A 25,981-nucleotide genomic window follows, 5' to 3' on the forward strand; every position below is an offset into this window, starting at 1 on the left:
ACAAATCGATGGATGAAGAACTTGGGAAGTAGCAAAAGCTAGTGACATTGTCTGCAAAGTGATAGATGAGTTACTTTTTAAAAAAAGAAGTTATTTGCAGTATCTTTCTTGATTATTTAAACCAGTATCATAAGTCTTAACTGAGCTAAGTATTAATACTATAATACTGAGCTAAGTTTGATCGGATGTAAATATCCTCTCCTAACTGTACAAACAATACAGCCCCAATAACAAATAAGAACTTGTCTGTAGCACATAGTATATTCACTTAACTCACCACAGCGCTGATCTCAAATAACTTTAGAAAACTGAGGTAGATGTAAAAGACAAGGCAATACAAGTGACAAGCTGTATTAAAGCAAATTCTGGCCTACAATACTGATAAAAACAATTAATTAGTAAATTAACAGAGTAAAATAATACTAGAAAAAAAATTTTAAAACCTTGAGAAATCTTCACTACTTTGCTACTATATACTCATTCCCATGAAGATAAATGTATTTACATATAACCCCAAATAAACTTCATGCTTTTTCTCCTTAAGCTCTAACACTCTGATCATCGAAATAAAACGTCTAATGAGGCTGTCATATTTAAAGTCATTAATTTCATCATGTAGACAAATATCAGAAAAGGAACAGAGCATCTTTATGTCACATAAGGTTTCGAGTAAATACCAACCCTGATAAGAAGAAAGCAGCATGCCAAAGGTCTCTGAAGACAGTGCCAACACTGTAAGGGGCGCCTGCACCATGGCTCTGCACTGCTCCCTCTTGTGTGTTATCTGTGGTGCTAGAACCGTCTCCTTCCCTGTGGACTTCCAAATGGGCTGCTTTTCTTAATTTCCTTAATCAGAAAACATTAAGAGTGGAAAGTAGTTTAAAGTTTTAACAACTTTTCAAGCACATTCAAAAAAAATGATAGAATACAGGAGCTTACTAATAAACAATGAAGTTCAAATGTACTAGACAGAATGTGAAGCATGCACTATGGTGCATATCCAAGTTCAGTTTGAACAAGTACAAGGATATTGTTCCTTGCTCAGACACACACTGGCAGTCAATGTACACACGATTATATGGATCATACTGGCAAGATACTTATAAAACCATTCCTTCCCTATGTGAACATTACTTCTCTGTAGAAGCAAGATTGGAGAGAATTATAACCTAAATAAGCAAAGTTATTTACCTAATGTTCGTATTACCTTTCAAAACCGAGGTAGACTTAAATCCCAAACTATAAATACCACAATGTCTTAGCAATAATATTCAAAAGAAATATTGTTCCAAAGCATCTTAAAACAGAAGTGTATTGTAATGAGGAGCCAGTGAGACTTGCTAATGTTTACTCATTAACAAGCATTATTATTAAACAGCTTCGAATAACATTTAATAAACAGCCTTTTTTCTCTTGGCTCTACTTTTGCCAAAGAATCTTAGAAACACAGGATTTTTCTAAGTTTATAATAAACTTAGTTTATTCCACCTAACACCTATTTCCTGTATCGGTACTGCTAATTAGAAATGAACTTAAAGAAAAACAAATAAAAATTACTATAGCAAGAACAAACCCCACAGACATGTGGCACTGAAGTGAGCCATAAACGGATACAGAAAACTCATCACCTGGTGACTGGTTCTGGAGTTTCCAGGTTTATTGGAAAGAGCTACTTTATAACATAACATAACATAATACTCTATGAGCACTTAAGAACAATCCCCAGGGCTGTGGAGATGGCTCAGTGGTTAGAAGGAAGCACTTGCTGCTCTAGAAATGGACCTAAGTTCAGTTCCCAGCACCCATATCCAGCAGTTCACAACTACCTGCAACTCCACCTCCAGGCACCTGATGCTTTCCTGGTCTCTGTGGGCACCTGCACACATGGGCAGACACACTCACACAAATAAAATAATAAAAGTAAAATGTAGAAAATCCCATATGCAAATAACAGGTATCTACACTGTCTGACAAGCAGTACCTTCTTCGTTTACCGCCTGTGCCTAGGGGAGGCTTGGGTGTTCTTGTTGAAACAATCTGGCAATGCACGGTTCCCAAAAGCAGCATCAGCCATATTGGCCCAATCACTTCAGTTAGAGGTATGCTATGTGGGCTAGGAGCGGAACAGAATAATACTATTGCAGCAACTACAAATGGAGAGAAAAAAAATACATTTTATTATAGCTCTGTAGTCACTTATTCAAAACTGGAAAAATTGTTCTTATGATACGTCTTACTAAATTCTTTTCCTAAACTTAAGTGTTTATCCATGGTGCCAGGCATGATGGCACCCACCACTTTACTCCCACCACTCAGGAAACCATAGGCAGGCTAATCCGAGTTCAAGGACAGGCTGGTCTACATGGTGATTTCCAGGTAGACCAGGAAAACACATTGAGATACTGTCTCACACACACACACCACCACCACCACCACCACCACCACCACCACCACCACCACCATTATTACTCCAAATAAGCTCTTTCGACTCTTATTATTGGCCACTGCCTAACCATAGTATTTAATAATATATTGTTGGAACAAGATAACACAACACTAAAATATACACACTCAGCTTTGTAATGAAGAGTGTATGAATTCAAATCTAAGGTTATTTTTTGTTAGGTCACAAGAAGAAATGTGGAAGTGCACATACTAATTTCAAGAACATTCATTCTGTTACACATGGTCAGGAAGCCTTGTAGAAAGTGCTCAGTGAGGCTACTCAAGCTTTTGCAGCCCAGGACAGACAGGACCGCATGTATCTCAGCCCTGCCAGGAACTAAGGAGACAATGATGACCTTGAACTTCCACATCCCCTGCCTCTGCTTCCCCAGTGCACCCAGGGCTCTACACATGCTGGCCTCCCACCACCCAAGCAACGTCTCCACCCCATCATTTAACATTCTGAACACAAATCTGCCTGTCCATATTTCCCAGGAAACTCTCTGAGCACTCATCAATGTTAATCAGTACAGTATACAGAAGAGAGAGAGCTTCTCCCTGCCTACATTTCCTAAACTTGCTGGACATAAAACCTTCACGAGTTTGTCCTCAATAGGTGTATTTCTTCTACCTTGGCACAAATGTAATCATAGTTTACCACAATATTGGTAACTCTAGGCATGAATTTCTGTTTTGTTTTGTTTTAACATTTATATGAGTTAAAAAAAAAATCACCCCCTTTCCTTTTTGTTATTATTGAGACCAAGCCCAGGCTGTCCTGAACTCATGGTAATCCTCACCCTTCCTAGAATATGAGCTGCACTCATAATCCAGCAGATCTGCTTTAATCAAACTGAAGGCTCAAGTCCTAGCACCCACGTGAACACTTACAGCCATCGTAACTCCAGGTCTAGAGGATGCAACGCCCTCTTCTGACCTCTGGAGAACCAGGCAGCCATGTATGTGATGCACATGCATGCAAGCAAAGCATTCATAAACAGAAAATTAATAATTTTTAAAAACCGTAAGACCTAGATAGTGCTTGATGAAATTTCAGAACTGTAGACAATGCATGTTAACAGACTGAAATAGAACGCAGGGGATGCAAGACAGCTCTGTCTGTGGCTATCGAGTCAGAGGGCTTAGCTATGTGCCTTGGTGACTACATGTTTATGGGAGAGGTAAGGTCAGAGAACCTCAAGTGCCATGTCCACACAGGTAGAAGCAATAACAGTCTTTCTCTCTGCTGGGTTACTGTAGGAATCTGAAGAAGCACTTAAGAGAATGGCTGGTATAAACAAAGCTTTAACAGAAAATAAGCATGGATCAAATCATAGTGGTAAAGACAGAAAATAAGCCATACTTTATGCAGAAAAAATTAACTTGCAGAGTGGTATTAATAATAAATATATAAAAGGATGTACCAGGCATGATGCCCTCCAGTGATAATCTCAACTCAGGAAGCTAAATCTGTAGTTCAAGGTCAGCATACGCTACACAAGGAAGACAAGTGGGTATCTATGTGTGGTAGATGCAGTAGTTTTTAATCTAACTAAAATCCTGCTTCTCTCTCTTCCCTCCTCCTTCTCCTCTTCACCTAACACAGAGTACATGTGGGGTCAGAAACAAACAACTCTGGGTCATTAGTCTTCTCCCTCTGCCACGCTGTCATACTGCCCCGGAATCCAACTGCCTTCACACTTTTCTTTTGTTTTTGTTTTCCCGAGACAGGGTTTCTCTGTGTAGCCCTGGCTGTCCTACTCACTTTGTAGACCAAGCTGGCCTCGAACTCAGAAATCCACCTGCCTCTACCTCCCAAATGCTGGGATTAAAGGCGTGTGCCACCACCGCCAGCTCACACATTTTTAATATCTAAGTAGTTTGTTTGTAACATAGCAATAGCTACTTCATGCACAGTAACAGTACATGTTTAGAACAAAGCCTTAATAATCATTAAAATACAACATCCTCAAAGTTAACTTTCCATTACTTCATTATACCTTGGAGAAGATAGAGAACAAGAAGCCAGGAGAAGATGACTCTCGATGTTACTTGTAACCACCAGCGGAAGAAAAAAGGGAAAAAGACAACTCGAACAATCCCTTTTCTAGTCAGAGAAGTCCAAGGACTTTCAGGCTTTGCCTTAGCAAATGCAGACCCTGAGGAAAAAAATAAAATATAATGGCAGACTCCACTTACTAAGCTTTAATTTCCTACAGAAATAAATTCCATGTTTGAGAAACAAGAAATGGCATACAATTTTACTTTTCTATGGCTAAAAAAATATCTAGTATGGATAGTGGTCATTTTCAAAAGCAATCTTACTCATTCAGATATACTTAATATACTTAAAATATACTTTGAAAAAATTATCAGTGGAAGTAACAGGATTTCTTCCACATCTTTCATTAAAACAGGACTTATGCCTTTCCTACTTGGCCCGGCAAAATGGCTCCCGCAAAGAAGGGTGGTGAGAGGAAGAAGGAGGGCCGTTCTGCCATCAACGAGGTGGTGACCCGAGAATACACCATCAACATTCACAAGTGTGTCCATGGAGTGGGCTTCAAGAAGCATGCTCCTCAGGCACTCACAGAAATTTGGAAGTTTGCCATGAAGGAAATGGGGACACCAGATGTGCGTATTGATATCAGGGTCAATAAAACCATCTGGGTCAAGGGAATAAGGAATGTTCCATCTCATCCAAGTACGTTTGTCCAGAAAACGTAACGAGAACGAGGATTCCTCAAACAAGCTCTACACACTCTACACACTCTAAACATTATTGCCTGTTAGCACATTCAAAAATCTACAGACGGTCAATGTGAATGAGAACTAACCTGCTCAATGTCAAATAAAGTTGCAGGACTGCCTTAAAAAAAAAAAACACCAAAAAACAAAACCCAGGACTTAATTCATTAGGAATTATAATTAGTAAGGGGGGTTGTGCCCACTTAGTAAAGCCTGGACTGGAGTTCAGATGCCTGATATCCACAGAAAAGATCGGGAGCGAGTGGCCAGTCTATAATCCCATCCCTCTGAAACCAGACAAGGGAATGCCTGGGGGCAAATGAACCACATCAGCAAGTCTAGGCCAGCAGTTCTCTACCCCTTTGGGGTCATGAAATTACACAGCAGCTACACTGTGTAGTAGGAAAAGTACAGGTATGAGGGAGCAACAAAAATAACTTATGGTTGGGGGATCACTATAACCTGAGGAACTGTATTAAAGGGTGGCAGACTGCATTAGAAAGGTTGAGAATGACTGCTCAGGCTAAGGAAGAGACACTACCTCAGCAAGTAATGGTCCAGGAAGACACCAGAGGTCACCCTCCAGCCTCCTCATGTACACGAATCTTTACAGCACTCAAGAGGCAGAGCTGGGTGACTCTTGGTGACTTTAAACCCAGCGTGATCTACATCACTCAGGGTTACCAAATGTGACCCTGGGTTTTTTTTTTTTCATTGTTTCATTCATTCATTCATTCATTCACTCACTCACTTGTTTGTTTGTTGAGTGCTAGGGTCATAGCTATCTGCCTCAACACCAGCTACAATTTAAATTTAATATTAAGGCTTAACAGTTTGCTGTGCAAACAGGAACTGCTATTCTTTTACACTATTCCTTGGTGCTTGAAATTATATTTCAAGGAAGGAAAACCAGGTTGGTGTTTGTGTTCTCTCATGTATGCTATTCCTGTCCGCATGCACAGCTCCATGTCTACACTATTCTGACCTGTCTCCTCAGGACCACTGTTACCTGCAGTTACTTATCCAGGACTTACCTCTCACAAGATCAACATCGATGAGGTCTGGCTTCACATGTGCTGTTTTCTTTGGTTTATTCCTTAAGCCCTACAATATAGTAAAAAGCAGTATTAGAATTCTAAATATATTTTGTTTAAATCCAAACAAAATAGCAAAGAGGTAACCAACTTATATAAGGGTTTCAATTTAAAAGAAAATCCTGAAGTAACCTATTAGCCAAAAAGATACATTAAAGATTTGTTACAAATGGAACACATTACAGCATTCCAATAAACTTTATTATTTTCCAAAAGAAATGTTTAGAGATATGTGTAACATGCAAAACCTATTTATTATGGATAGTAAACTTTCACATCAAAAACGTCATACACCAAGCAATATGAGCATACAGCCTAGGCCCTAGATGATGTGGGAGACTGCAGGCTTAGAGCAGTAAGGAAGTAGTGAGGCTAAGGGAGGCACACTGGGCCCAGAGGCACGCAGATGATGCTGGAGGTGCTGCTGAGGAAAAGACAGGGATGCAAACTTCTCTGCAGATGCTAGCACATAGGGTGATACTAGTAGAACCCCCAAGAGGACAGACATCTCTTGAGTGCCAACTGCTGACCATACTGTAATGTCATCTCATCACCTCAGAACTTAAGATACTATGATCAGGAACAGGGGTTGTGAAAACAGTTACCGTAAATTGAATTAATTTAAAATTGAGATTAGTGGATTTTAATTAGCACTAAATTTCTGCTATCACTGAAGAGTACAAGGTAAAACTTAGTGGGGAGAACAAAACTATGGGAAAATAAATTATCCCTAAGTTAAGAACTGGACCAGGTTAGTCTTGATTCACTACATAACCAAGGCTGACCCTGAATTCTTGACCCCTGTGCTCGGCAATTCTGGTGCTAGAACTACAGGAGACACCATGGTCAGTAAATCAGTGGTATCTTTAGGAGAAGCATACGTAACAGTATGTGCTGACTAGCTAGTTAACAGTGTAGTGACCAAAGGCCCAGAAGACCCACTAGAAGTACTGGCTCAGTATTCACATTCCATTTTCATGATGACTATCTAGAAAGTAAGACTAATAATAATAATAATAATAAAAAACTGTAGCCATACTTCATTTTCACTTAAAGTTAGTACAGAGCAGTTGAGAAATTATACATATTTTCAACACTTTCTAAAGCTGGACATTTGAATACAATTTTAATAATAAAGAACCACTTTAATTTGTACAAAACTTATAAAGGGATTTTTATCTTTATTAGTATAAAAATATTTGAGGTTACAGATTTTTATTTACTTCTTTTATAATTATTTCTTTATCAACTTGATAATAGCCTGTCAATCTGTAGCATCATTTCCTGCTGTATACATAGAGGTTTATTTTCAGTGTCATTTTAAAAACGCAATCTCCTTGTAAGGGGAACAGTAAGCTATTTTCTTCTTATAGGTGGAAGATGCATCTCCTGGTGTCCTCTCATGATTTGACTTTGCACTAACTACACTATAGAGGCACCCTACAATGGCCATTTCAATAAAAGTCACCTTGAGACTATGTGTGAGGGCACACTTTTAATCCCAAAACTTGACAGGTAAGGCAGGTGGATTTCTGAGTTTGAGGCTATCCTGGTCTATGTAGTGAGTTATAGGGCAGCCAGGGATACACAGTGAGACCACATCTCAAAAATAAAAATAAACAAACAAGCAAATAAGTAAAATCTACTTGAAGGCAGCCTATGAGAATATTTAAAGCATTTTTTAGGCAAAAACTTTCACCAAAGAATTAATTTTAGTCACAAAAGCAAGAGATACCATCACCAAGGTATGAGTATTCCATGAAACATGATTCTAATTAAGTGGACATTATAAACGGAAAGTTTACACTGATTTGTATTAAACTTTTAATTTTCTTTGGTTTATACATTTATATAAACAAGCATAGTTTGCATACTAACAATAACTGTGAGCCTTTAATGAGAAAATAACAGTCAGTCCAGGATGTGGGCTCTCCTTAGTAGGAGTGCCTGCCTGGCATGGGAGAGGCAGAGGGAGGAGAGCAGGCAGAATTGAGCACTCACTCAGGAACAGATGAAAAAGTACACAGGAGTACACGTGTAACTTAATCCTCAAGGATCAGAGGCAGGCTTTTGTATGAAACTGACAATCTATCCCTATAATGCCACAGCCCTGGTAGCAGGAAGTTCTCTAAGGTCCAAGTTTTTATTGGCTCCTAGTACATGGATAACGACATAAAAACTCATTAAGGCCATTTTAAATGACAACTTATTCTGCTCAGTGATCTAGACCTTTTTTTTATTTTAAGATTTATTTATGAGTACACTGCAGCTGTCTTCAGACACACTAGAAGAGTGCACCGGACCCCATTACAGATGGTCGTGAGCCACATGTGGTTCCTGGGAATTGAACTCAGGACCTCTGGTAGAGCAGTCAGTAGTACTCTTAAACAGCTGAGACACAGACTTCTTGTGTGTAGAAATACCATCACCTTCATATTCTATCAAGGACACCAACACTAGTTTAATTCCAGACCCTTATATTCCTCTATAAGTGACTTCATAAACATTTGAGGCTTTAAACTGTATATAATTATGAGGCATCTGTATGCAGAGCACAATGTTTAGATCATGGGAAATAGTCTTGTCACTTATTTATGGTGAGAATATTCAAATCCTTTCATCTAGAATTAAAATATACAGTACATTGCTGTTATTGATAGTCAAGTAATTGTGCAGCAACGTACTTGAACGTCAATGTATTTTGCTTCTCTCCCTACCAGCCTAAGATCCACCACCGACTTTCAACCTCCAGGTAAACATCGTTTAAGGTTCACGTGTGATGAACCTGTGCAGTTCTTGTTGTTCTGCGGCTCTCTAGTCTGAATGAGAACAGCCCCCATAGGCTCATTTATCTTTATGTATGGCTTGCCATCAATGGGACTGTTTGGGGGAAATTAGGAGATATGACTTGTTGGAATGGGTGTGGCCTTGTTGGAGGATGTGTCTCATATGGTGGGCTCTGAGGTTTCAAAAGCTCAAGCTAGGCCCAGTCTCCCTCTCTGTCTCTGACTGCTGCCATCAGAGGAGGATATAAGCTCTCAGCTACAGTTACAGCACACCATGCTTCTCCCCGCCATCTCCCCCCGCCCGTTTTTGCCATGTCCCTGTCACTATGATCATGGACTAACCCTCGAAAACTGTAAAAAAAAAAGCCCTCAATGAAATGATTCCTTTTTAAAGTTGCCTTGTGTCTCATCACAGCAACAGAAACTAAAACTAACTCCAACTGAATTCATATTCCACTACATAGGTGAGCCATCACTAATTGCTGAAGACTTAGATTTCCCTTTCCTAGCTATCCTGACTAGTACAGTAATGAGAATGTAGACTTGGATCCCTTGATAGACTGACTTTACTTCCTCCAGATTCATATCCATGGATAGTTGCTGGGTAAGAGGGTAGTTTCACTTTGAATTTTCTATACTGGCTATATCAATTTACATTGTTATAGTTATAGTGGGCAATGGGGTTCTATTTTCTCACAACCTTCTCAGCACTGTTTTTATTTATTTATTTATTATTTTTGGTTGAGAATCTGCAGCTCTGTAATTTCTTATTCATTTGCCTATTCTAGTTATTTTTCTCTACTTTCTCTTTCTTCTCCTCCTCCTCTTCTCTGTTTTGTTTTGAATATTGATTTTGATTTTGTATGCTTGGGTGTTTTTGTATGCACACATATATGCACTGTGTTCTTGCAATGCCCTTGGAAGCCAGAAGGTTCCAACTCCTTGGAACTATAGAAGCAAATCTGAGCGCTTTGGAAGAGCAGCCAGGTCTGCTAAACGCTAAGCCATCTCTCAGGCACCTTCACTTTTAGCTCTTCTTGACACATCATCAGACTGTTTGCTAATGGAATTCCTATTATTCCTTCTTTCTTCTCATATTCATTAAATACTGGTATTTTTCAATGTTATGGTTTTGGCCATTTTCTTTCATCATTCAATGAAAGTCTACTTACATACAGATTCTATCTATATAATATGTAAAATGCCTGATTAATAGATACGTAATACCTAATATGTACAACAGCATACCCATACCCATACCTATACACACACAAAGGTTACATACCTAGGACTCCTAAGATCTGCCTGGCTATTTCCAAAACAATTTTAAATCTATGTTCCAATATTTCCTATCATACCTATCACTGCCTTAAGGAATTTATAAAAATGTAATTTTAATTTTCTGTTTAAAGTCCTTCCGTGTCTTCCCGGCTGTTACAAAGCTATGCTTATGGTTTGGGTCACGCCTCACAGCCTTCACATGCTGACTTACAGTTTCCTTTCCTGCTTTATTGCTCATCGCCTTCATCTTCTTCCTCAATCCAGTTACCAAATCACATTCTCAAGGGTTCCTTCCTCAGTGCCCTCGCCCTCCCTTCCTTCCTGGATATTTTCATATGCCCTTCATCTGTCTGGTATGTCTTCCCTATTTGACTGTCCAGAATGTGTCAAACCCTCTCTCAAGCTGTTTTGTGTATGAAATCTTTCCTAATCTCCTCATACATTTTCCTTCTGCATTAACCTTTAGAGACTGAACATAGGCCCATCTCTTCAGTGATTTTTATCTTATCTGTAATAACATACCGGACTTAGAAACTATAGCTTTGTCTTTCTGACCTAGTGACCTTTAGTCTTATTGTAAAATGTTAGAACTTTGCTAAATGAATGTATTATTTAAAAAACTTTAAAGATTAAAATTATTAAATATCAAAGAATTATTTCCGCTTTTATAGATGATGCAGTCTGAACAGTGAGAAATCTTTTGAGCAGATTTTTTAAGTAACTAATCTAATATTTCTATAGAAAATAGCAAGTAACATTCTCTAGGCCCAAATTACATTTAGCTCATGCAAGAACATACTGATTAGTATCTAAGCAAATGAAAAAATATACAATTTATTTTCAAAGAATGCTGAGAAACAACAAATTTAGTTCTAAAACTGTTTTCATGCTAGCAAGAGCCTAGGAGAGTATCCTATCAGAATAAGACCAGTAATCACACGGTCCAGAGGAAAAGTGCCTACCAGAAAAGCATTTGAGTTAATATTCTAGTTTCCTAGATCCCCTTTAAGTTCAGCAACTCTTTCTGCACCCAAGTCACTCCGTTAGTAGCATCAAAAAGCAGATTCCTAATAAGCACAGCAGCGCTTGCAGTATCACTCGGGTGGCGAACATCCTGAAACACTTACCAGTTTAATAAACTGTACAGAGCAATGACAGCATCAGAGAGAGGAAAAGCAAACTAGAAGTACAAGTGACAAGTGAAAGGGGAAAGCTGGCAAAAAACATGATCATTAGAAAGGAAGTAAAAAGAAGGGAAGGTGCTACAGAGTAAAACGAAGTAAAAGACAGGACTATGATTTCAATCATAGGTTTATCTCTTAAAATGTCAGATAAAATAATATTAACTAATATAGTAAACACAAATGGAATGGCAAAGTGACGGAACAATTTAGAAAACTTCAAAATAAACAAAACAAAGTTGTTACCTTGATTTCTCTTTGTTCAACAGACTTTTCCCATATTTGTTGATCATAGGCTCCAATCTATGAAGAAAGACAATACTGTGTTAAATGAGCATTGCTGGCACCAGGTCTTCAGAGCTCCTCAGTGCTTCTTACACACACACAGATGTGGCTCTGCCATGGATGTCAGAGGTCAGTGCTGAGCTGCAGTGGCTCTCAATGAGCTGCCTACAGAATGAGCAGTATTAGCACCATCCTTGCAGCTTGTTAGAAAACTTCCAGGTTCACAGTAGTATTACTGGATCTGAAATATGAGGGTGAGGTTAAAAAAACCTAAGATGATAGTCAGATTAAAACCATGCCCTAAAGAGTTCTTCAGTTTAAATAATAAAATTACCACAGTGCTACTACAGTCAAGAAGAAACAAAAAATCTCCCAAATGACAAATCCGTAACATTCAGATCACAAAGTTGTTTTCTTTTTCAGACAGATCTCACTCTGTACTCTGACTGGACTCACACTCACGGCAACCTCCTAGCACAGCGTCCTCAGCCGTGAGATTACAGATGTGAGCTACCACACCAGTTTAAGTCAGCAAACTGAGGAAATAGGTAAAAAGACAGAGGAAGAAACAAGAAGCAAAATACAGGTCCTTGTCTATCCCTATTGAACTGGGAAGTTGTCTGAACTCAGCTTAGACCAAGGCAGGATGACCAGTCATTCTTTGGTGTTCTTACTCAGTTACTTATTTAAATCTTATTGTCTTTAGTTTCCACTTAATTCCCTGTACCCAAACAAAACAAAACACTAAACTGGTCACAGATGCAGTCAAAACATTCATACAGATACTAGTACAACCAACCATTCCAACACATCAACTATTTTGGTGAGACAATAACCCAAACTACTAGAGAGTTACATAGTAATATAAATTATTGTTTTCCCAATGCTGTTTTCATATGTGAAAGAATGCCTATGTTCTCTTTTAAAGAACATTGTTTTATTTCAAAGCAATTCAAGTACATAGACACAGAAATACCTTTGCTACAACACTAAAATCAGAGAAAGTAAGGCCAATATCTATGCAAATGTCTCCTCTACTCAGCATAAGGTAGGAGAGTACCAGCACTAGCCCCAGGCTCTATATAAAGCAGTGGCTTTATAAAGTGGGTGGCTTTTGAAGACCGAGGTACTTCACACTGAGATGTTCTTGTAACAGCAACATGAAAGGGCTGGTGGGAGGGTTTTCCTATACAAACTCAAACGTAAAATGGGCTGGTTGACTGGAGACTCTTTTATTCAGAGACTGATGGGAGAGAGCAAAGGCAGTTTCCACTCTAATACACTCCCTTATGGAGTATTAGGACCATGGATCAAGAACAACTTGCAGAGCTGAAAGACAACATATAAAAAACAACTTGACAGGCTTCTCAGTTTCTGTTTTACCACTGACACAGAAACACCTAGAAGATTTGACTAAGTCAACAAACCTGATAGGTGTTCTTTTTGTATTTCTACTATATAAAAATTAAGTGGCATGGTCAAGCTCAACAACAATTCTCCATCAAAAATCAGGGAGACATTAACTATATCACTGTTTTAATGTCATACAAACCTAAAAACAACTCAACTGCAATATTCCCTGGGTAGAAGAGGAATCTTATACAGACAGCACATCTTCAACTAGGAAAAAACTTAGTATTTTTGACTCTGTAATCTCATCTGCTTCATCACCGTTTCCCTTTGCATCCCTCAGTCCTCCAAGGTGTGCAGTTTGGAGCAGACAATATAAATGGAAATAAGGCTGTGTTTTGCTAATATCAGTAAGAAACAGCTAAACACTGTTGTGATGGCGTTTCAAGGAGGGAAGGCATTCCTTTACATTCTCAAAGCTTCTGGAATCCCAATTCATATTTGTAACCAACCATTTTGTCTAGCGTCTAAGACAGCCTTATCAACACTCTTGCATTGTTCTGGAGGTATGTGAATGCAGTAGACTGGGCTGGGTTTATCTAACCAGAGCTTATCTATTGCTGTCTTCTCACTCCTAGGGACCATACAAGCATTCTGCCCTCTACATCGCATCCTTCATCCTTATCTACAGCTTCATGCCTCCAACAACAGGTCTACAATCCTCTATCTTGCAATACTCCTCATAATGACAGCAAAGATATCTATAGTCTCATCCCTACAAGTCTGAAATCCCAACCCCTATGAATATCAGCACTCCTGGAAGTGCAGAGACATCCATTTCCTTTTTGGAGTTTCCATTTCTACTACGTTCTCATCCAACTTATTTCCCCTTTGCTCTTATTTTTATTTTTATGTTGGCCTATTCAGATGTGAAAATTAATAAAAACATAACAAGAAAAACAAGCACACAGCAGCATCCTTAAATCAATACAGATATAAAAGAAACTGAGATAAGGAATTGATAAGAACAAAACCATTAAGATTGAAATGAATACTCACAACCTACTCCTGCAGCTAACACTGCTGTGCTCCCTGTCAGTGACTGCAACAGATACAAAGGACCCAGGAACTAGCAACAGTGACCATCCCTAACACCAGGAAAAGAATAGCACTTTTCCCTGCTGCTTTATACTGACACCGTATTTTTTTCCCACACTGCACATACTACTGTGGGAGCCTAGTTCTCAAACCCAGGTCTGCTCCAGCAGCCGTATGACTCAATCATCTAAGAAAGGAAGTGTGGTGTTTCACATTACCACTGCGTAGTAACTAACAAGAATCAATTCCCTTCTGCTGTGATTCTCGGTTTTGTTTTGTATCTTTCTACACACAATATAAACAAAATAAAAAGGGATAATGTGAAGAAGGCAGAGAGGAAGAGGAGGGAAGGCACAGAGAAAGACTGCCTCTATTTACCTCACTGTAATGATCAGCTCGGGCTCCTCAGGAACAATCGGAACTAATCGATGGTATCAGACACACATCTGTTAGAATGATTGGGTCACGAAACGGTAAACAGGCAGCACTCAAGAATTCTAGGAAAGTAGTTCTCAGAAACACACCGAAACGCTACTTTTAAGGGCTAAATTACTTCTATGGTCACTACGTTTAGATCAGCAGCTAGGATATCAAAAGGCTCAAGAGACAGCAACAGCAATCTTACCAAAGGTAGCTGTCTACTGTGTATTGTACTGGATGCTTAGATGATATGAAAGACTAAAAGTCTAGAAATGTACTTAAGTGAAAGGAGGCCTGGACTTACAACTTTTATCACCCAATTCCTTTAATAAACAGACTACTAAACTACTCAACTACCACACACTAAAAACTCAATAGATACAGGTGCTTCCAAGCCTGTTGACTTAAGTTTGATCCCCAAACCCTGTAACTCCTACAAGTTGCATATGTTGTTGCAACTTTCCCCTGAATACTACTACTATGCTCCTATTTTTCTGAATATCATGTAAGAAACATTGAGAAACAAATCTTTAATTCCCATAAATATCAAATGTTTTATCTATATCTATGTAAAATCCCTCCAAGGCTTGACCCGCTTGACGAATATCAGATGGTTGATTACACGTCTGCCTTTGTTTGCAAGAATGTATCAGTTAAATGCATGAAAAGAATATCTCGCTGGGCGTGGTGGCACACGCCTTTAATCCCAGAACTTGGGAGGCAGAGGCAGGCGGATTTCTGAGTTCGAGGCCAGCCTGATCTACAAAGTGAGTTCCAGGACAGCCAGAACTATACAGAGAAACCCTGTCTCAAACCCGCCCCCCCCCAAAAAAAAAGAATATCTCAAAGATAAGTAAAAATTTCAAGAATGTCTTGAGGGGCTGGAGAGATGGCTTACTAACACACAACCTGAAATCAACTCCTGGGTTCCTAAACTACAGCTTGTGCTGCCATAATGATCTATCTTTAAGTTTAATAAAAAGGAAAGGCAGGGAGTTAAAGTAAGAACAAAAGCAGTGGATAACAGAATGAAATATTAAAACAGCAATGAAAGAATCAATAAAAGAAAGCTGCAGTGCTCCAAAGCCCGCTGCCCTGGTGGGCACCGTAAAGCATCACAAGTGCTATCATGTTTGTAAAGCACACAGTGGAAACACGTAACCGACACTTGCTCTAAACTTAGGACCTGCAGATAAATCTCCCAGAATTAACTAGATCTAGCTATTCTGGCTTTTAAACAATATTTAACCCCAAAGTCAAGGTCCCAAAGCTCTGAAAACCATAAAGTTTTCCACAGTGTTTTATTTGTAACTACTGCCTCACAGACAAATCTAAAAATATCTGTTTCCCTTTACCAAGGGAATCAATGCTTGTATGCCAGACACTCAGTGACTGGAGGAAGACTAAAGGAAGAGGTTTAATCATGCCGCACCATTCCCTGTGAATGATAATGACGTCAGACCTCGAGGTGTGGCCTGAGGACCTCTTACCTGTGATGAGTGGTCATTTCCATCATTGTTTTTAATCAAATCCTAACTCTGTTGACTCTGTTTTTCTTTAAAATTAAAAAAATAATAATAAACAGAACGGTAAGTTTACAACAGTTATTAGCAGTATCCCCTTAGGCTTGGTATGTAAAAGCACATGCTGCCAAGGTTGAGGACCTGAGTTCAGCCCTGTAACCCACATGCTGGGCTTAGAGCCATGTGTTCTCTGACCCACACAAACATGTGGCAGTGCATATGCTCCCCCTGTAAATAAACAAATAACCTGTAATTTTTAAATCTCCCACTATAATCCCTGCAGTATATAGAAAGTAATGAAAGAAGGTAAGGATTCAGATAGAGTGTAACTGTGAAAGTCATTCTAAGCTATGGAATGAACATGAACTCTAGAGCCTATAAACATATATGATTTAACTACTGTTTGTTGTTTTCATCAGTCATCACCAGGATTACTAGAGAAAAATAAAGATGGGTGACTAGAGACCTGAAATCCTTTGCTATGGAGACTATGACTTTTTCTTGGGGCAGCAAATTCCTCAGGTAAGGGCACCTGTCAAGCAAGCCTAACAACCTGAGTTTAACTTCCCTAACCCACAGCGAAAGAAGAGAACCAACTCCTTAAAGCTGTCCTCTGACCTATACACACGCACACACACCTACATGCAAGCCTACACCCACACAAAATAAAAGATGGGGGGCAAATTCTAGGCACTAGATAATAACACCTCATTAACTACTGACGCTTCCATTCATCCTAAGTTAATTGTAACCAATAAAAGTCTTTTCACAGTCATTCAAAACCACACCCTTCCCTGTACTAACCCTAAGAATACTATATGATAATACACACACAAACACACACATTCAACCACACGCGCGCGCGCGCACACACACACACACGTGCACACGTATTCACATGTTTTTTTCAATAAGATACATAGAAACATTTAGCTAAGAAAACTAAAAAAAAAAAAACAACTGTCAAACATTTAATAATATATATAGGCCATATAAACAATTTATTCATAAATCATGACCATGTTTGCACAGCTTAGGAAGAACCAGTTAATGATATGGTGAAACACTGATTCAAATTTTGAAAAATAAGCTTTGAAGAATACTCTTTAATATAATGAAAAAAAATAATTACTAGAGAATTTGGCTCTAAGGAGTCAGTACCATAGAAAAAATATTGTTGATGTTTGGTCTTGCTTTGTATTGTAATGCTAAGTGCGGGCCCCCAAGACCTGGGGTCAGAACATAGATCCAGGTGACTCTATGTGACCTTGCCTCCTAGTTATGTCTGATTGGCAAACAAAGATACCCACAGCCAATAGCTGGGCAGAAGAGACATAGGTGAAGTTTAGGATTCCCTGGCTTGGGGCCAGAAAATCATTGAGAATGAGAACAAGGCGAATGGTGGAGAAGGCACAATGGGTCAGGTGAGTTCAAGAGAACATGGCCCTGAGGGCTGGCCAATTGGAGTTAAGAGCAGCCCAGATGGAACATACTAATAACTCAGGGTTATTGACAGGAAAGTAGATTCTAATAGCACAGCAGGTTAAGTATTTGCCCAGCTCTTGTGCTGTTTAAGGCTTAATGTAAAAATAAAAGTTGTATATGTCTTTCATCCAGGAACTGAATGGTCAAAGGCAGGGTAAAACCCCAGGTTGGGATAAAAATTTTCTACAACAAATATTTGCATAAATAATTCAAAAAACAAATAAACACTATGAGTGAGGGATAACATGACCTTTGTGAGTAAAACAGACCTTGATATGCAAAAGAACAAAGACAGGGATTGGTGGCTTGAGTACTGGGACTACACACACACACACACACACACACACACACACACACACACACACACACACGAGAGAGAGAGTTAGGAAAAGACAAGCAGAAATTATAACCCGAATTCAAGAGATGGGAATGTAAAAAGTCTAGAACTCAGTAGCACAAACTGTGTCTGTGTGTTACACTGCCTATTTGATCATCTCTAGAGAAACAGAGTAACATGAAGAAACCAAGAACAAACAAGTACATGTTCAAAGAAAGAGAAGACTCTAGTCAACTTAAGAGTCTAAAAACCGCTGGTGAGATGGCTCAGCAGGTAAGAACACTGACTGTTCTTCCGAAGGTCCTGAGTTCAAATCCCAGCAACCACATNGTGGCTCACAATCACTGTAATGAGATCTGATGACATCTTCTGGTGTGTCTGAAGTCAGCTACAGTGTACCTATTTATAATAATAAATAAATCTTTAAAAAAAAAAGTTTTAGAAACCAGAAAGGTAGGTATTTTATGGCAGGCCATCAAATACCTTACACTATGCTTGCTGCTACACACTTATGATATACACACTGTTCCTTTCTCCCTCCGACCCTACCTCCTTACTTCTCCCGGACAATTCACTGCTACAGCAATTGGATGAAACAGGGTTATGGGAGCTAACAGCAGGCTGCCAGACACAGAGGGGAGGGCTCAGGCATGGGATAGCCATGGGATAGGAAAGGAGACTCTGTATTAAGGCTGTCAGCTGTCAGCTTGAGCAGGAAAAACAAGCTGATGGTGAACCAGCACAGATGTCAAGGTTCAAGCAGGGCATGGAGGGCACGTAAAGGTGAGAAAGGGCGAAAGGAAGAGTGCAGCAACCAGCCCTGACTACGACAAAGAAGTATCAGTACACAGAGTGGGCAAAGGCCAGAAGGGAGACTGACCGAACACATGGTACTGATGTCCCAATGCCGGCAATGCTTCTGACTGCACACAAATCTATCTTGAGAATTATTAAAGAAATAACTGTAGTTTTAGAGGCCTGGAGAACAGCCCGGTAGTAGAGTACTTGCTTAATTTGCAGGAGACTTTGGGTTCAATCCCTAGGAAAACCACACACACACACACACACACACTTTTGTTTGTTTTTTTTTGAGTTGGGGTCTCTTTGGCTAGAACTCTTAGAGACCCATCTGCCTCTGCCTCTCCAATTCTGGGATTTCACCACCATTCCCAGTAGAAATTGATTTCAATCTCTCTTCTACTTCCTGAATTTTCCATTTTCCTATTACAGACATGCATTACTTTTCTGATTGTGATGGAATATTTAGAAAAATCAAGAGAAAACAATAGCTCATATTCTAAAGAACCAGTAAGTGTCAGGTTAGGACTAAGCAGAGTGGTTTTGAATACAATCTCACATGAAGACCGAGGAGAGGAACCACACAGTGGGGAACGCAGCTACAAACGCTCATTAATAAAGTCTCTGGTAGAAAACACGTTAAGAGTTTTGGTTTTTGGAGAACCATTTTAACAAAACAGTCAAATATTTAAATCCCACAAAAGGACATAGTCACGCACACACAGAACATTTCAAAACAGAAAAAAGATGAAGAACCAACACACTAACACATGCCATTTGCACAAGAAAATGCCAGTATTCCAGGTAAGATTCTTGTGGCAGAAAAGACTCAGCTGGCTCACACAGGACCAGATGGGAGCAGAGGGGAGAGAGCCTGACAGACAGATGTAAGGTGGGACTGGGAGATGGCCAAGGCTGAGGAAGCCAAAGAAAACCTTCCTAACTCCATAACAACAAACAATGGTTGCTACCTGAGAGGCAATAATAGCCATGAATAACTGTCCCGCCTGTCCACTCTCAAGGTAGTGACACAAGTTACATTGAGCCATTTCAAGTCTCATATTAACTATCTAATGAAAAGTCAACAACGTTAATACATAAGGTCTTGATGAATTAAATCTTAAAAGCATGTACCTAGTTAATTCCATACTCATCTCTTGTACACTTAGGGAAAATGAGATCACTAAGCCTAAAAGGCCTGTAGTTCTGCTATAATCAGAAGTGACTCCAACACTCCAGGTCCATGCTATTTGATCCAGCATATTCCCCTCCCCCACAAAGACCCAAGGCCAGACATCCAACTCCAGTTGAGCCAAGCAGGTTGTCTCCTCCTAAAAAATGTCAAAGAAAAGTATGACTAACAGAACGAAACAAAATAAATATTACAAGCTCAATAGAAATATTTGTGTACACTGCTGTGGAGAGTGGCCAGGCCAGTCTTTCCGTCTGACGTCTAGGCTGTCAGTAGTTGGCAGTTCACATGTGCTGGGAGAAGCAGAAGCAGGGTACAGCAGTGTTGTTTCCTGGCCCAACTTTAAAGAGAGCTGGTAATGGAAACCAACACCACCCTGCATAATTTACAAGAACTGTTTACTTTCCAGCTTGCTGGGACACTGAGTATGTTCTCAGTGGGTTTATTAAAGTACTGTCTGATTAATAAGTTTTCCTACGAAGTTATGTGAGCAAAGATAATTTAAAGTCTACTTTTCTATTTAAACTAACTTTGGATCATGAATTGTGAAGACTCTACTAGTGAGAACATAAAAGATTTAGTACTCTGTGGGGCGGTGAGCTGTGCACAGATAGCCTGGTCTCAGGTCCGAGCACAGGCCTTGAACCCCTGTGATCCAGTAGGTGGCTTCTGCCTACTAGGGATGGCAGATATTCAGCCAAGCTCCCTGGGTCCCTGGCCCCTTTTTATAGCTACAGCCTCCCACTGCCCCCGCAGAGAGGAGTGTGGCCATCAGTCACTTTGGCAATACCCAAGCTCCTGGTATTGTCTGGACTCCACTCCTACAGTTACCTGGCAACAGCCAGGCATGCTCCTCCCCACAGTTACCTTGCAACAGCCAGGTAGGGTCCCTGTCTCTGTCTCTCTGTCTCTGTCTCTCTTGCTCACTCGCTCCCCCTCTCTGCCTTCCCTTCTCCCTCTCTCCATGTGGCCGTGGCCTGCCTCTACTTCTCTACTCTTCTTCCTCTCTCTTTCTACAATAAATGCCTTAAAACCATGGACTGCCTCTTCTCATCAGGACCTGGTGTGTAGGAGCAATGGAGCAGGTCTTCCCCTAATGAGCCTTGCATCTAACCTCCCATAGGAGGCCTCCCTTTGCTTCAGCCAGCCACCCACCAACCAGCCTAAGGATTCTCCACCGGATAACCAGCTGTTGGAGCCTTCCTCCTGCCCTTTTCCCTTCGGCTCCGGGCCAGAGCCAGTCCTGCAGGCCCCCTACTCCGTTCTCAGCTCTTCCACAGCATACAGTGGCATCTGCAGTGCCCAAGAGTGAGAACCTGCAGGTCTAGACCTCTGCATGGGCCGGGACCCCCAAGCCAGCTTCCGGCAGGTCCACAGGGACCTCAGACTGCACCTTCCCCAGTCCCAGAGGAGTGTCCACAGCTTCTCACAGTCCAGTGCCTACCTGGCAGCGGCTGTGGGATGCACACAGTCAAAGTTCCCACATCCACCTCCATGTGTGGCCCCTAGCCCTGTGGCAAGCTGGACGCGGGACCCCATTTTTGACCCACAGTATTCTAGTTTAAATATATTTTTATTATCCAACAAGAGGTCAAAATTCAACATGTAAGTTCTAACAAATCTACCATATTGATTCTTAAAGTTTTTAAAGCCAAATCAATACCACTCAATTACTGATTGTTTAAATTTTTGATGTTATTTCATTTATTATAGAGTAGAAATTATTTTAAAAATTGTTTAAACTATTAAAATAGCTTTCAAAAGCTATATATTACTTAAAAATATAGTTTGGTCTTAAAAACTAAAAGATGACTTTCTTTAGCTCTAAGTAAACTACAGAAAAAGACCAAACACAAACTTTACTTCATCTTTATTTTATCACCAAATAGTGTTGCTCATATTTTTTTTTAATATCAAATGTATGGGGGGAATCTCCAAAACCCATGAATTTTATTACCCCACCTAGTGTTAAGAAAAAACATTCATAAACATTAATGAAAATTCTGAGCTTTGTACATAGTTAAAACATTAATCCACATACCTTATCAGTAATTCACAACACTTCTAATAGTCAACACAACAGCCATGCACCACTGACAGCTGGTCAACAAAGTACTGCATTATAAGCACATATGTCATCTATGAGCCATACTGAGCCACCTATGAGGCACTACATTATACTGAGACCAACATCCCTGTCACCTGGTGACCTTAGGGCCATCCTAGAACAGCACTTATCTCTCTTGTGTTTGTAGTAAAACTGACCCACACAAACCACATCTGTGTAAAAGAAGAGGACATGCAACTATGGCTAGACAGCACTTAATGCCTGATAAGTCACAAGAGTGTTACTATGTTTACTAAGTATTGATTCACCTCTACTGCAACAGAGTGCATCAGGTTACCAGGAGAAGCCTGCTACATCTCACATATATGACTCCAGCTACACGGAGAGACCACAGTGCATGATCTACATCAGCTGCAGGAACACTCAGTAACAAAAGACACATTCTGAGAAAGTGGCCCTGCTGCTAAGCAAAAATGACAGTATGTTTCATTTAAAAGTACTGTTGGGCTGGTCAGATGGCCTGCAAGCCTGCTAACCTGAGCTCCAACACTGGAACTGACTGCAGAGGGCAGGCCTGCACCCTCTCACAAAAGCTGTCCTCCATGGCATGCACATACCTACAGTAGTAGTAAGAAATGAGAATAAAATTTGCAAAAACGTAAACCAACCACTTTAATAAAGACTGACTACTGTTACTATTTATTATAAGCATCTACAACTTCTTGATAGCAGTTCAAATAGGGAATGAACCACAAAGGACAAATTTATTGCCACTTTTCACAGACATAGCCAAGTGGATCAAAAGTAGAAATGTGCACATTGGGTTGCAGAGTCACTTTGCAGGTAGGTTACAGATACTACAGCTCCACTGACTCGGTATTCCCACGACTGGACACTGCTAGGCTTCTTGGAGCCTGACTTTCCTGATTGTAAAATCACCAACAGGGCAGTAAGTCCCTCCACAGCATTCTTGCGATGACTAAATATGTGTGACATACTTGAGGCAGCGTGGAGCATACATGTTAAGTGTTCAGTAAGTGCTGCAGTTATTGAGTCAACAACAGTCACAGAATCTCTGCAGTTGGACATGGTAATATTTCACCCAAGGCTCAACTTAAAGTGAGACACTAAAAACTGTGACAACTACTTACACAGTGACATTTAATCCTAACAACCATCCTTGCAGCAGACGATGTTATATCAGTTTCCAAAGAGACCATGGTTGTTGCCTTTTGCTTTCATTCCTCTTTGACATTTGAGTTATCAGGACTCAGAGTACAAGAAGGATCTCTCTCTATTGGATAGATTTCTAATTGTTCACACAAAAACAAAAAGACATTTATTTTATAGCTTTTCCAAGTGTGATAATTGATACAGTGACCACGTAATTCTTTTTCCTTTGGTATGCCCCAGTAAAAACTACATATGTATATTAAAGCTCCCAGATAATGTGCTAGAATTTCTGTCCCCCTCCACCAAAAGAAAAAACATAATGAAAACCACACTCATCCTATTCTTCCTTTACAGACTAAGACACAACTGACAAGAAGATTGAGGTAGTGCTGCCCAAGAGTCACAAACATTCAAGCCAGAGTTTGGATTCCATTCATAATCGAAACTGACCATCACTTGCCAAGACCTCCACTATATTTGTAATGGAATAAGAACACATAATTTTAATTCAGCACTGTGATCTAAAAATTCAAGCAGGACTATTTTACCCAGTTTCTGTGCAGTTGGACAAGGTGATATTTTACACAAGGCCAGATGTAACTGAGGTATCTCCTATATGCAAAGTTTCTGAACTTCAATTTGCAATGTTTATTTTTGTAGTTTTAAGTAAATACTACTATATATAATATTTATATAGCATAGCCAATTTCTCTGTGGTAACATTTATTTTCTCAACTGCAGAAAAGTATCATTTATAGGATATAATGCTTAATTATTTCAAGTCACTTGGAAAGCTTAACCTATAAGTATCTAAGTTACTAGGACAGTAGGAAAATAATAAAAATATCCTTTTATGTACAGCAAAGGGGAAGTGGAACCATGCAGTTCTGTGAATATATAGAGGAGGCAGCCTTGTAAGAGTGGAAATATCCTGGAAACTATTCTATTTTAATCATGTCTCACTAGGAAACCCAGAATATATAGCCCTCTTTATGGAGCTATTTCATCTAAGTACTTATATGGTTTTATTTTTAAAAATGTCTGAAATAGGACCACTTATTATGAAGCTGTTTAAATGAAACACACCACTTTTATGTTGTAGTTTGGATGTATACCTCAAATTTTCCTGTGCTGGAAGCTTAGTCCCTAGTGTGGTAACCAAGTATTGGAACCTTTGAGAAATAGGGCCTAGTAGGTGGTAATGAGATCACAATGCCTTCAAAAGGGACTAACTTAGTTCTCACTTGACTCTAGACAGTCCCCAGGAGAGCAGAGTATTACGAATAGCAAGGCTGGCTCCCGAATCTCTGGCTTCTTGTCTTGCTAAATTACTCCTCTTTCTTCCCCGTCCTCCTACCACGAGCCCGTTAGTCAGTCTGTGAGGTAGCTAGCCAGACATCCTTACCAGAAATGAGTGATGCTTGATGCTGTGTTCTTGCCTTCATAGAACTGTGCATTCAATAAGCGTCTTTTCATTATACATTGCTCAGTCTTAGGTATTTTGTGTAGAAATTAAAACAGACTTTGAGAGATGCCACAAAATATACTTATTTATTTATTTAAAGTATATGATTTAAAGTATATAGTTCCAGAGCTCTTAGTAAGTTTGTACACTTGAAAGTACAACCATCTCCACATTCTAATTCAGAATATTTTCATTACCATAAAAAGAAATCTCATATTCACTTAGAATCACTACTTATTTCTACCTCTAGCACAGACCACTGGTTATTTCTGGCCTATAAACTTACATATTTACCTCTCATTTGTGTTTCCTATTCGATATAAAATTGTACAGCATAGAGTCTTAGTATATTCTGAGATTGATTCATGTTGTAACATGTTGAGTACTTTGTTCTTTTCTATTGCCATTACAAAGTGCTACTTTCTGACAAGTTGTCACCTCTAAAACTAATAACAATAGCAGTTTATAGCAGAAAACATTTCAAACTACTTGTTTAGATAAAAAATTAAGTAAATACCTAAGATACATGCACACTTTAAATGTTTTTTATCAGATTCCTAAGAATAACTGCTATTGTTTTGTGTTCACAATTACAAGTTCATATCCAGTTTTATGACTTTTCCATATAAAAGACCATATGCTGTCCTGGAAGGTATTTCATGCAGGGTGGAGGGGAAAGGAGCATCTGCTGACATAACGGTGTATTCATAGGATCTCACTTCACAGAAGCACTCACTGACCGTTACCGTCTCCCAGGTAAAACTGGCTTTACAGTTCCTCCAGCCCTGTATGTTCTCTAAACAGGAATTCATCAATATAGCAAGATGAAAAGATCACATGTACACAAGAACTGGACAGGTATTTTTACTTATTTAAGCTGTAAATTAACTATTCACTTCAGTATACCTTCCAACACCCAATCAGAGACAGCATTAGGATTTATGAAAAAATGGAAACCTCATATATTTTTATGCCAAGTGATATCTATCGGATATTTTTTTACTGTGACATGCCAAAAAGAAAAAGTTCTCACCCCAAGCCAAATCCACAGCACTTCCTTTTTTTTAAAGAAAGATTTATGTATTTATTTTATGTATGTGAGTACATTGTAGCTGTCTTCAGACACACTCAAAGAGGGCATCAGATCCCATTACAGATGGTTGTGAGCCACCATGTGGTTGCTGGGAATTGAACTCAGGACCTCAGGAAGAGCAGTTGGTGCTCTTACCCACTGAGCCATCTCTTCAGCCCC

General features: G+C 39.5%; 1 protein-coding gene and 1 pseudogene across 4 annotated transcripts in view; one reads left to right on the top strand and one right to left on the bottom strand.

The window, feature by feature from the left end:
- Phtf2 (putative homeodomain transcription factor 2) overlaps nucleotides 1-25,981 on the bottom strand; it is a 112,451-nt gene that overhangs the window by 39,984 nt on the left and 46,486 nt on the right. For 2 of the 4 annotated variants that reach the window (XM_029477588.1, XM_029477587.1), the window contains exons 3-8: nucleotides 11,782-11,838; nucleotides 11,482-11,493; nucleotides 6,228-6,297; nucleotides 4,446-4,604; nucleotides 1,982-2,147; nucleotides 682-846 (exon numbers count right to left, since the gene is read on the bottom strand). In XM_029477588.1, coding sequence (XP_029333448.1) covers nucleotides 682-846; nucleotides 1,982-2,147; nucleotides 4,446-4,604; nucleotides 6,228-6,297; nucleotides 11,482-11,493; nucleotides 11,782-11,838 — 629 coding nt within the window. The remainder of the gene's footprint in view (nucleotides 1-681; nucleotides 847-1,981; nucleotides 2,148-4,445; nucleotides 4,605-6,227; nucleotides 6,298-11,481; nucleotides 11,494-11,781; nucleotides 11,839-25,981) is intronic. The other 2 variants (XM_021163161.1, XM_029477589.1) reach the window with 1 other exon arrangement.
- LOC110294735 lies at nucleotides 4,894-5,281 on the top strand (annotated as a pseudogene).

This window comes from Mus caroli, chromosome 5 (genome assembly GCF_900094665.2).
Source record: "Mus caroli chromosome 5, CAROLI_EIJ_v1.1, whole genome shotgun sequence".
Taxonomy (NCBI): domain Eukaryota; kingdom Metazoa; phylum Chordata; class Mammalia; order Rodentia; family Muridae; genus Mus; species Mus caroli.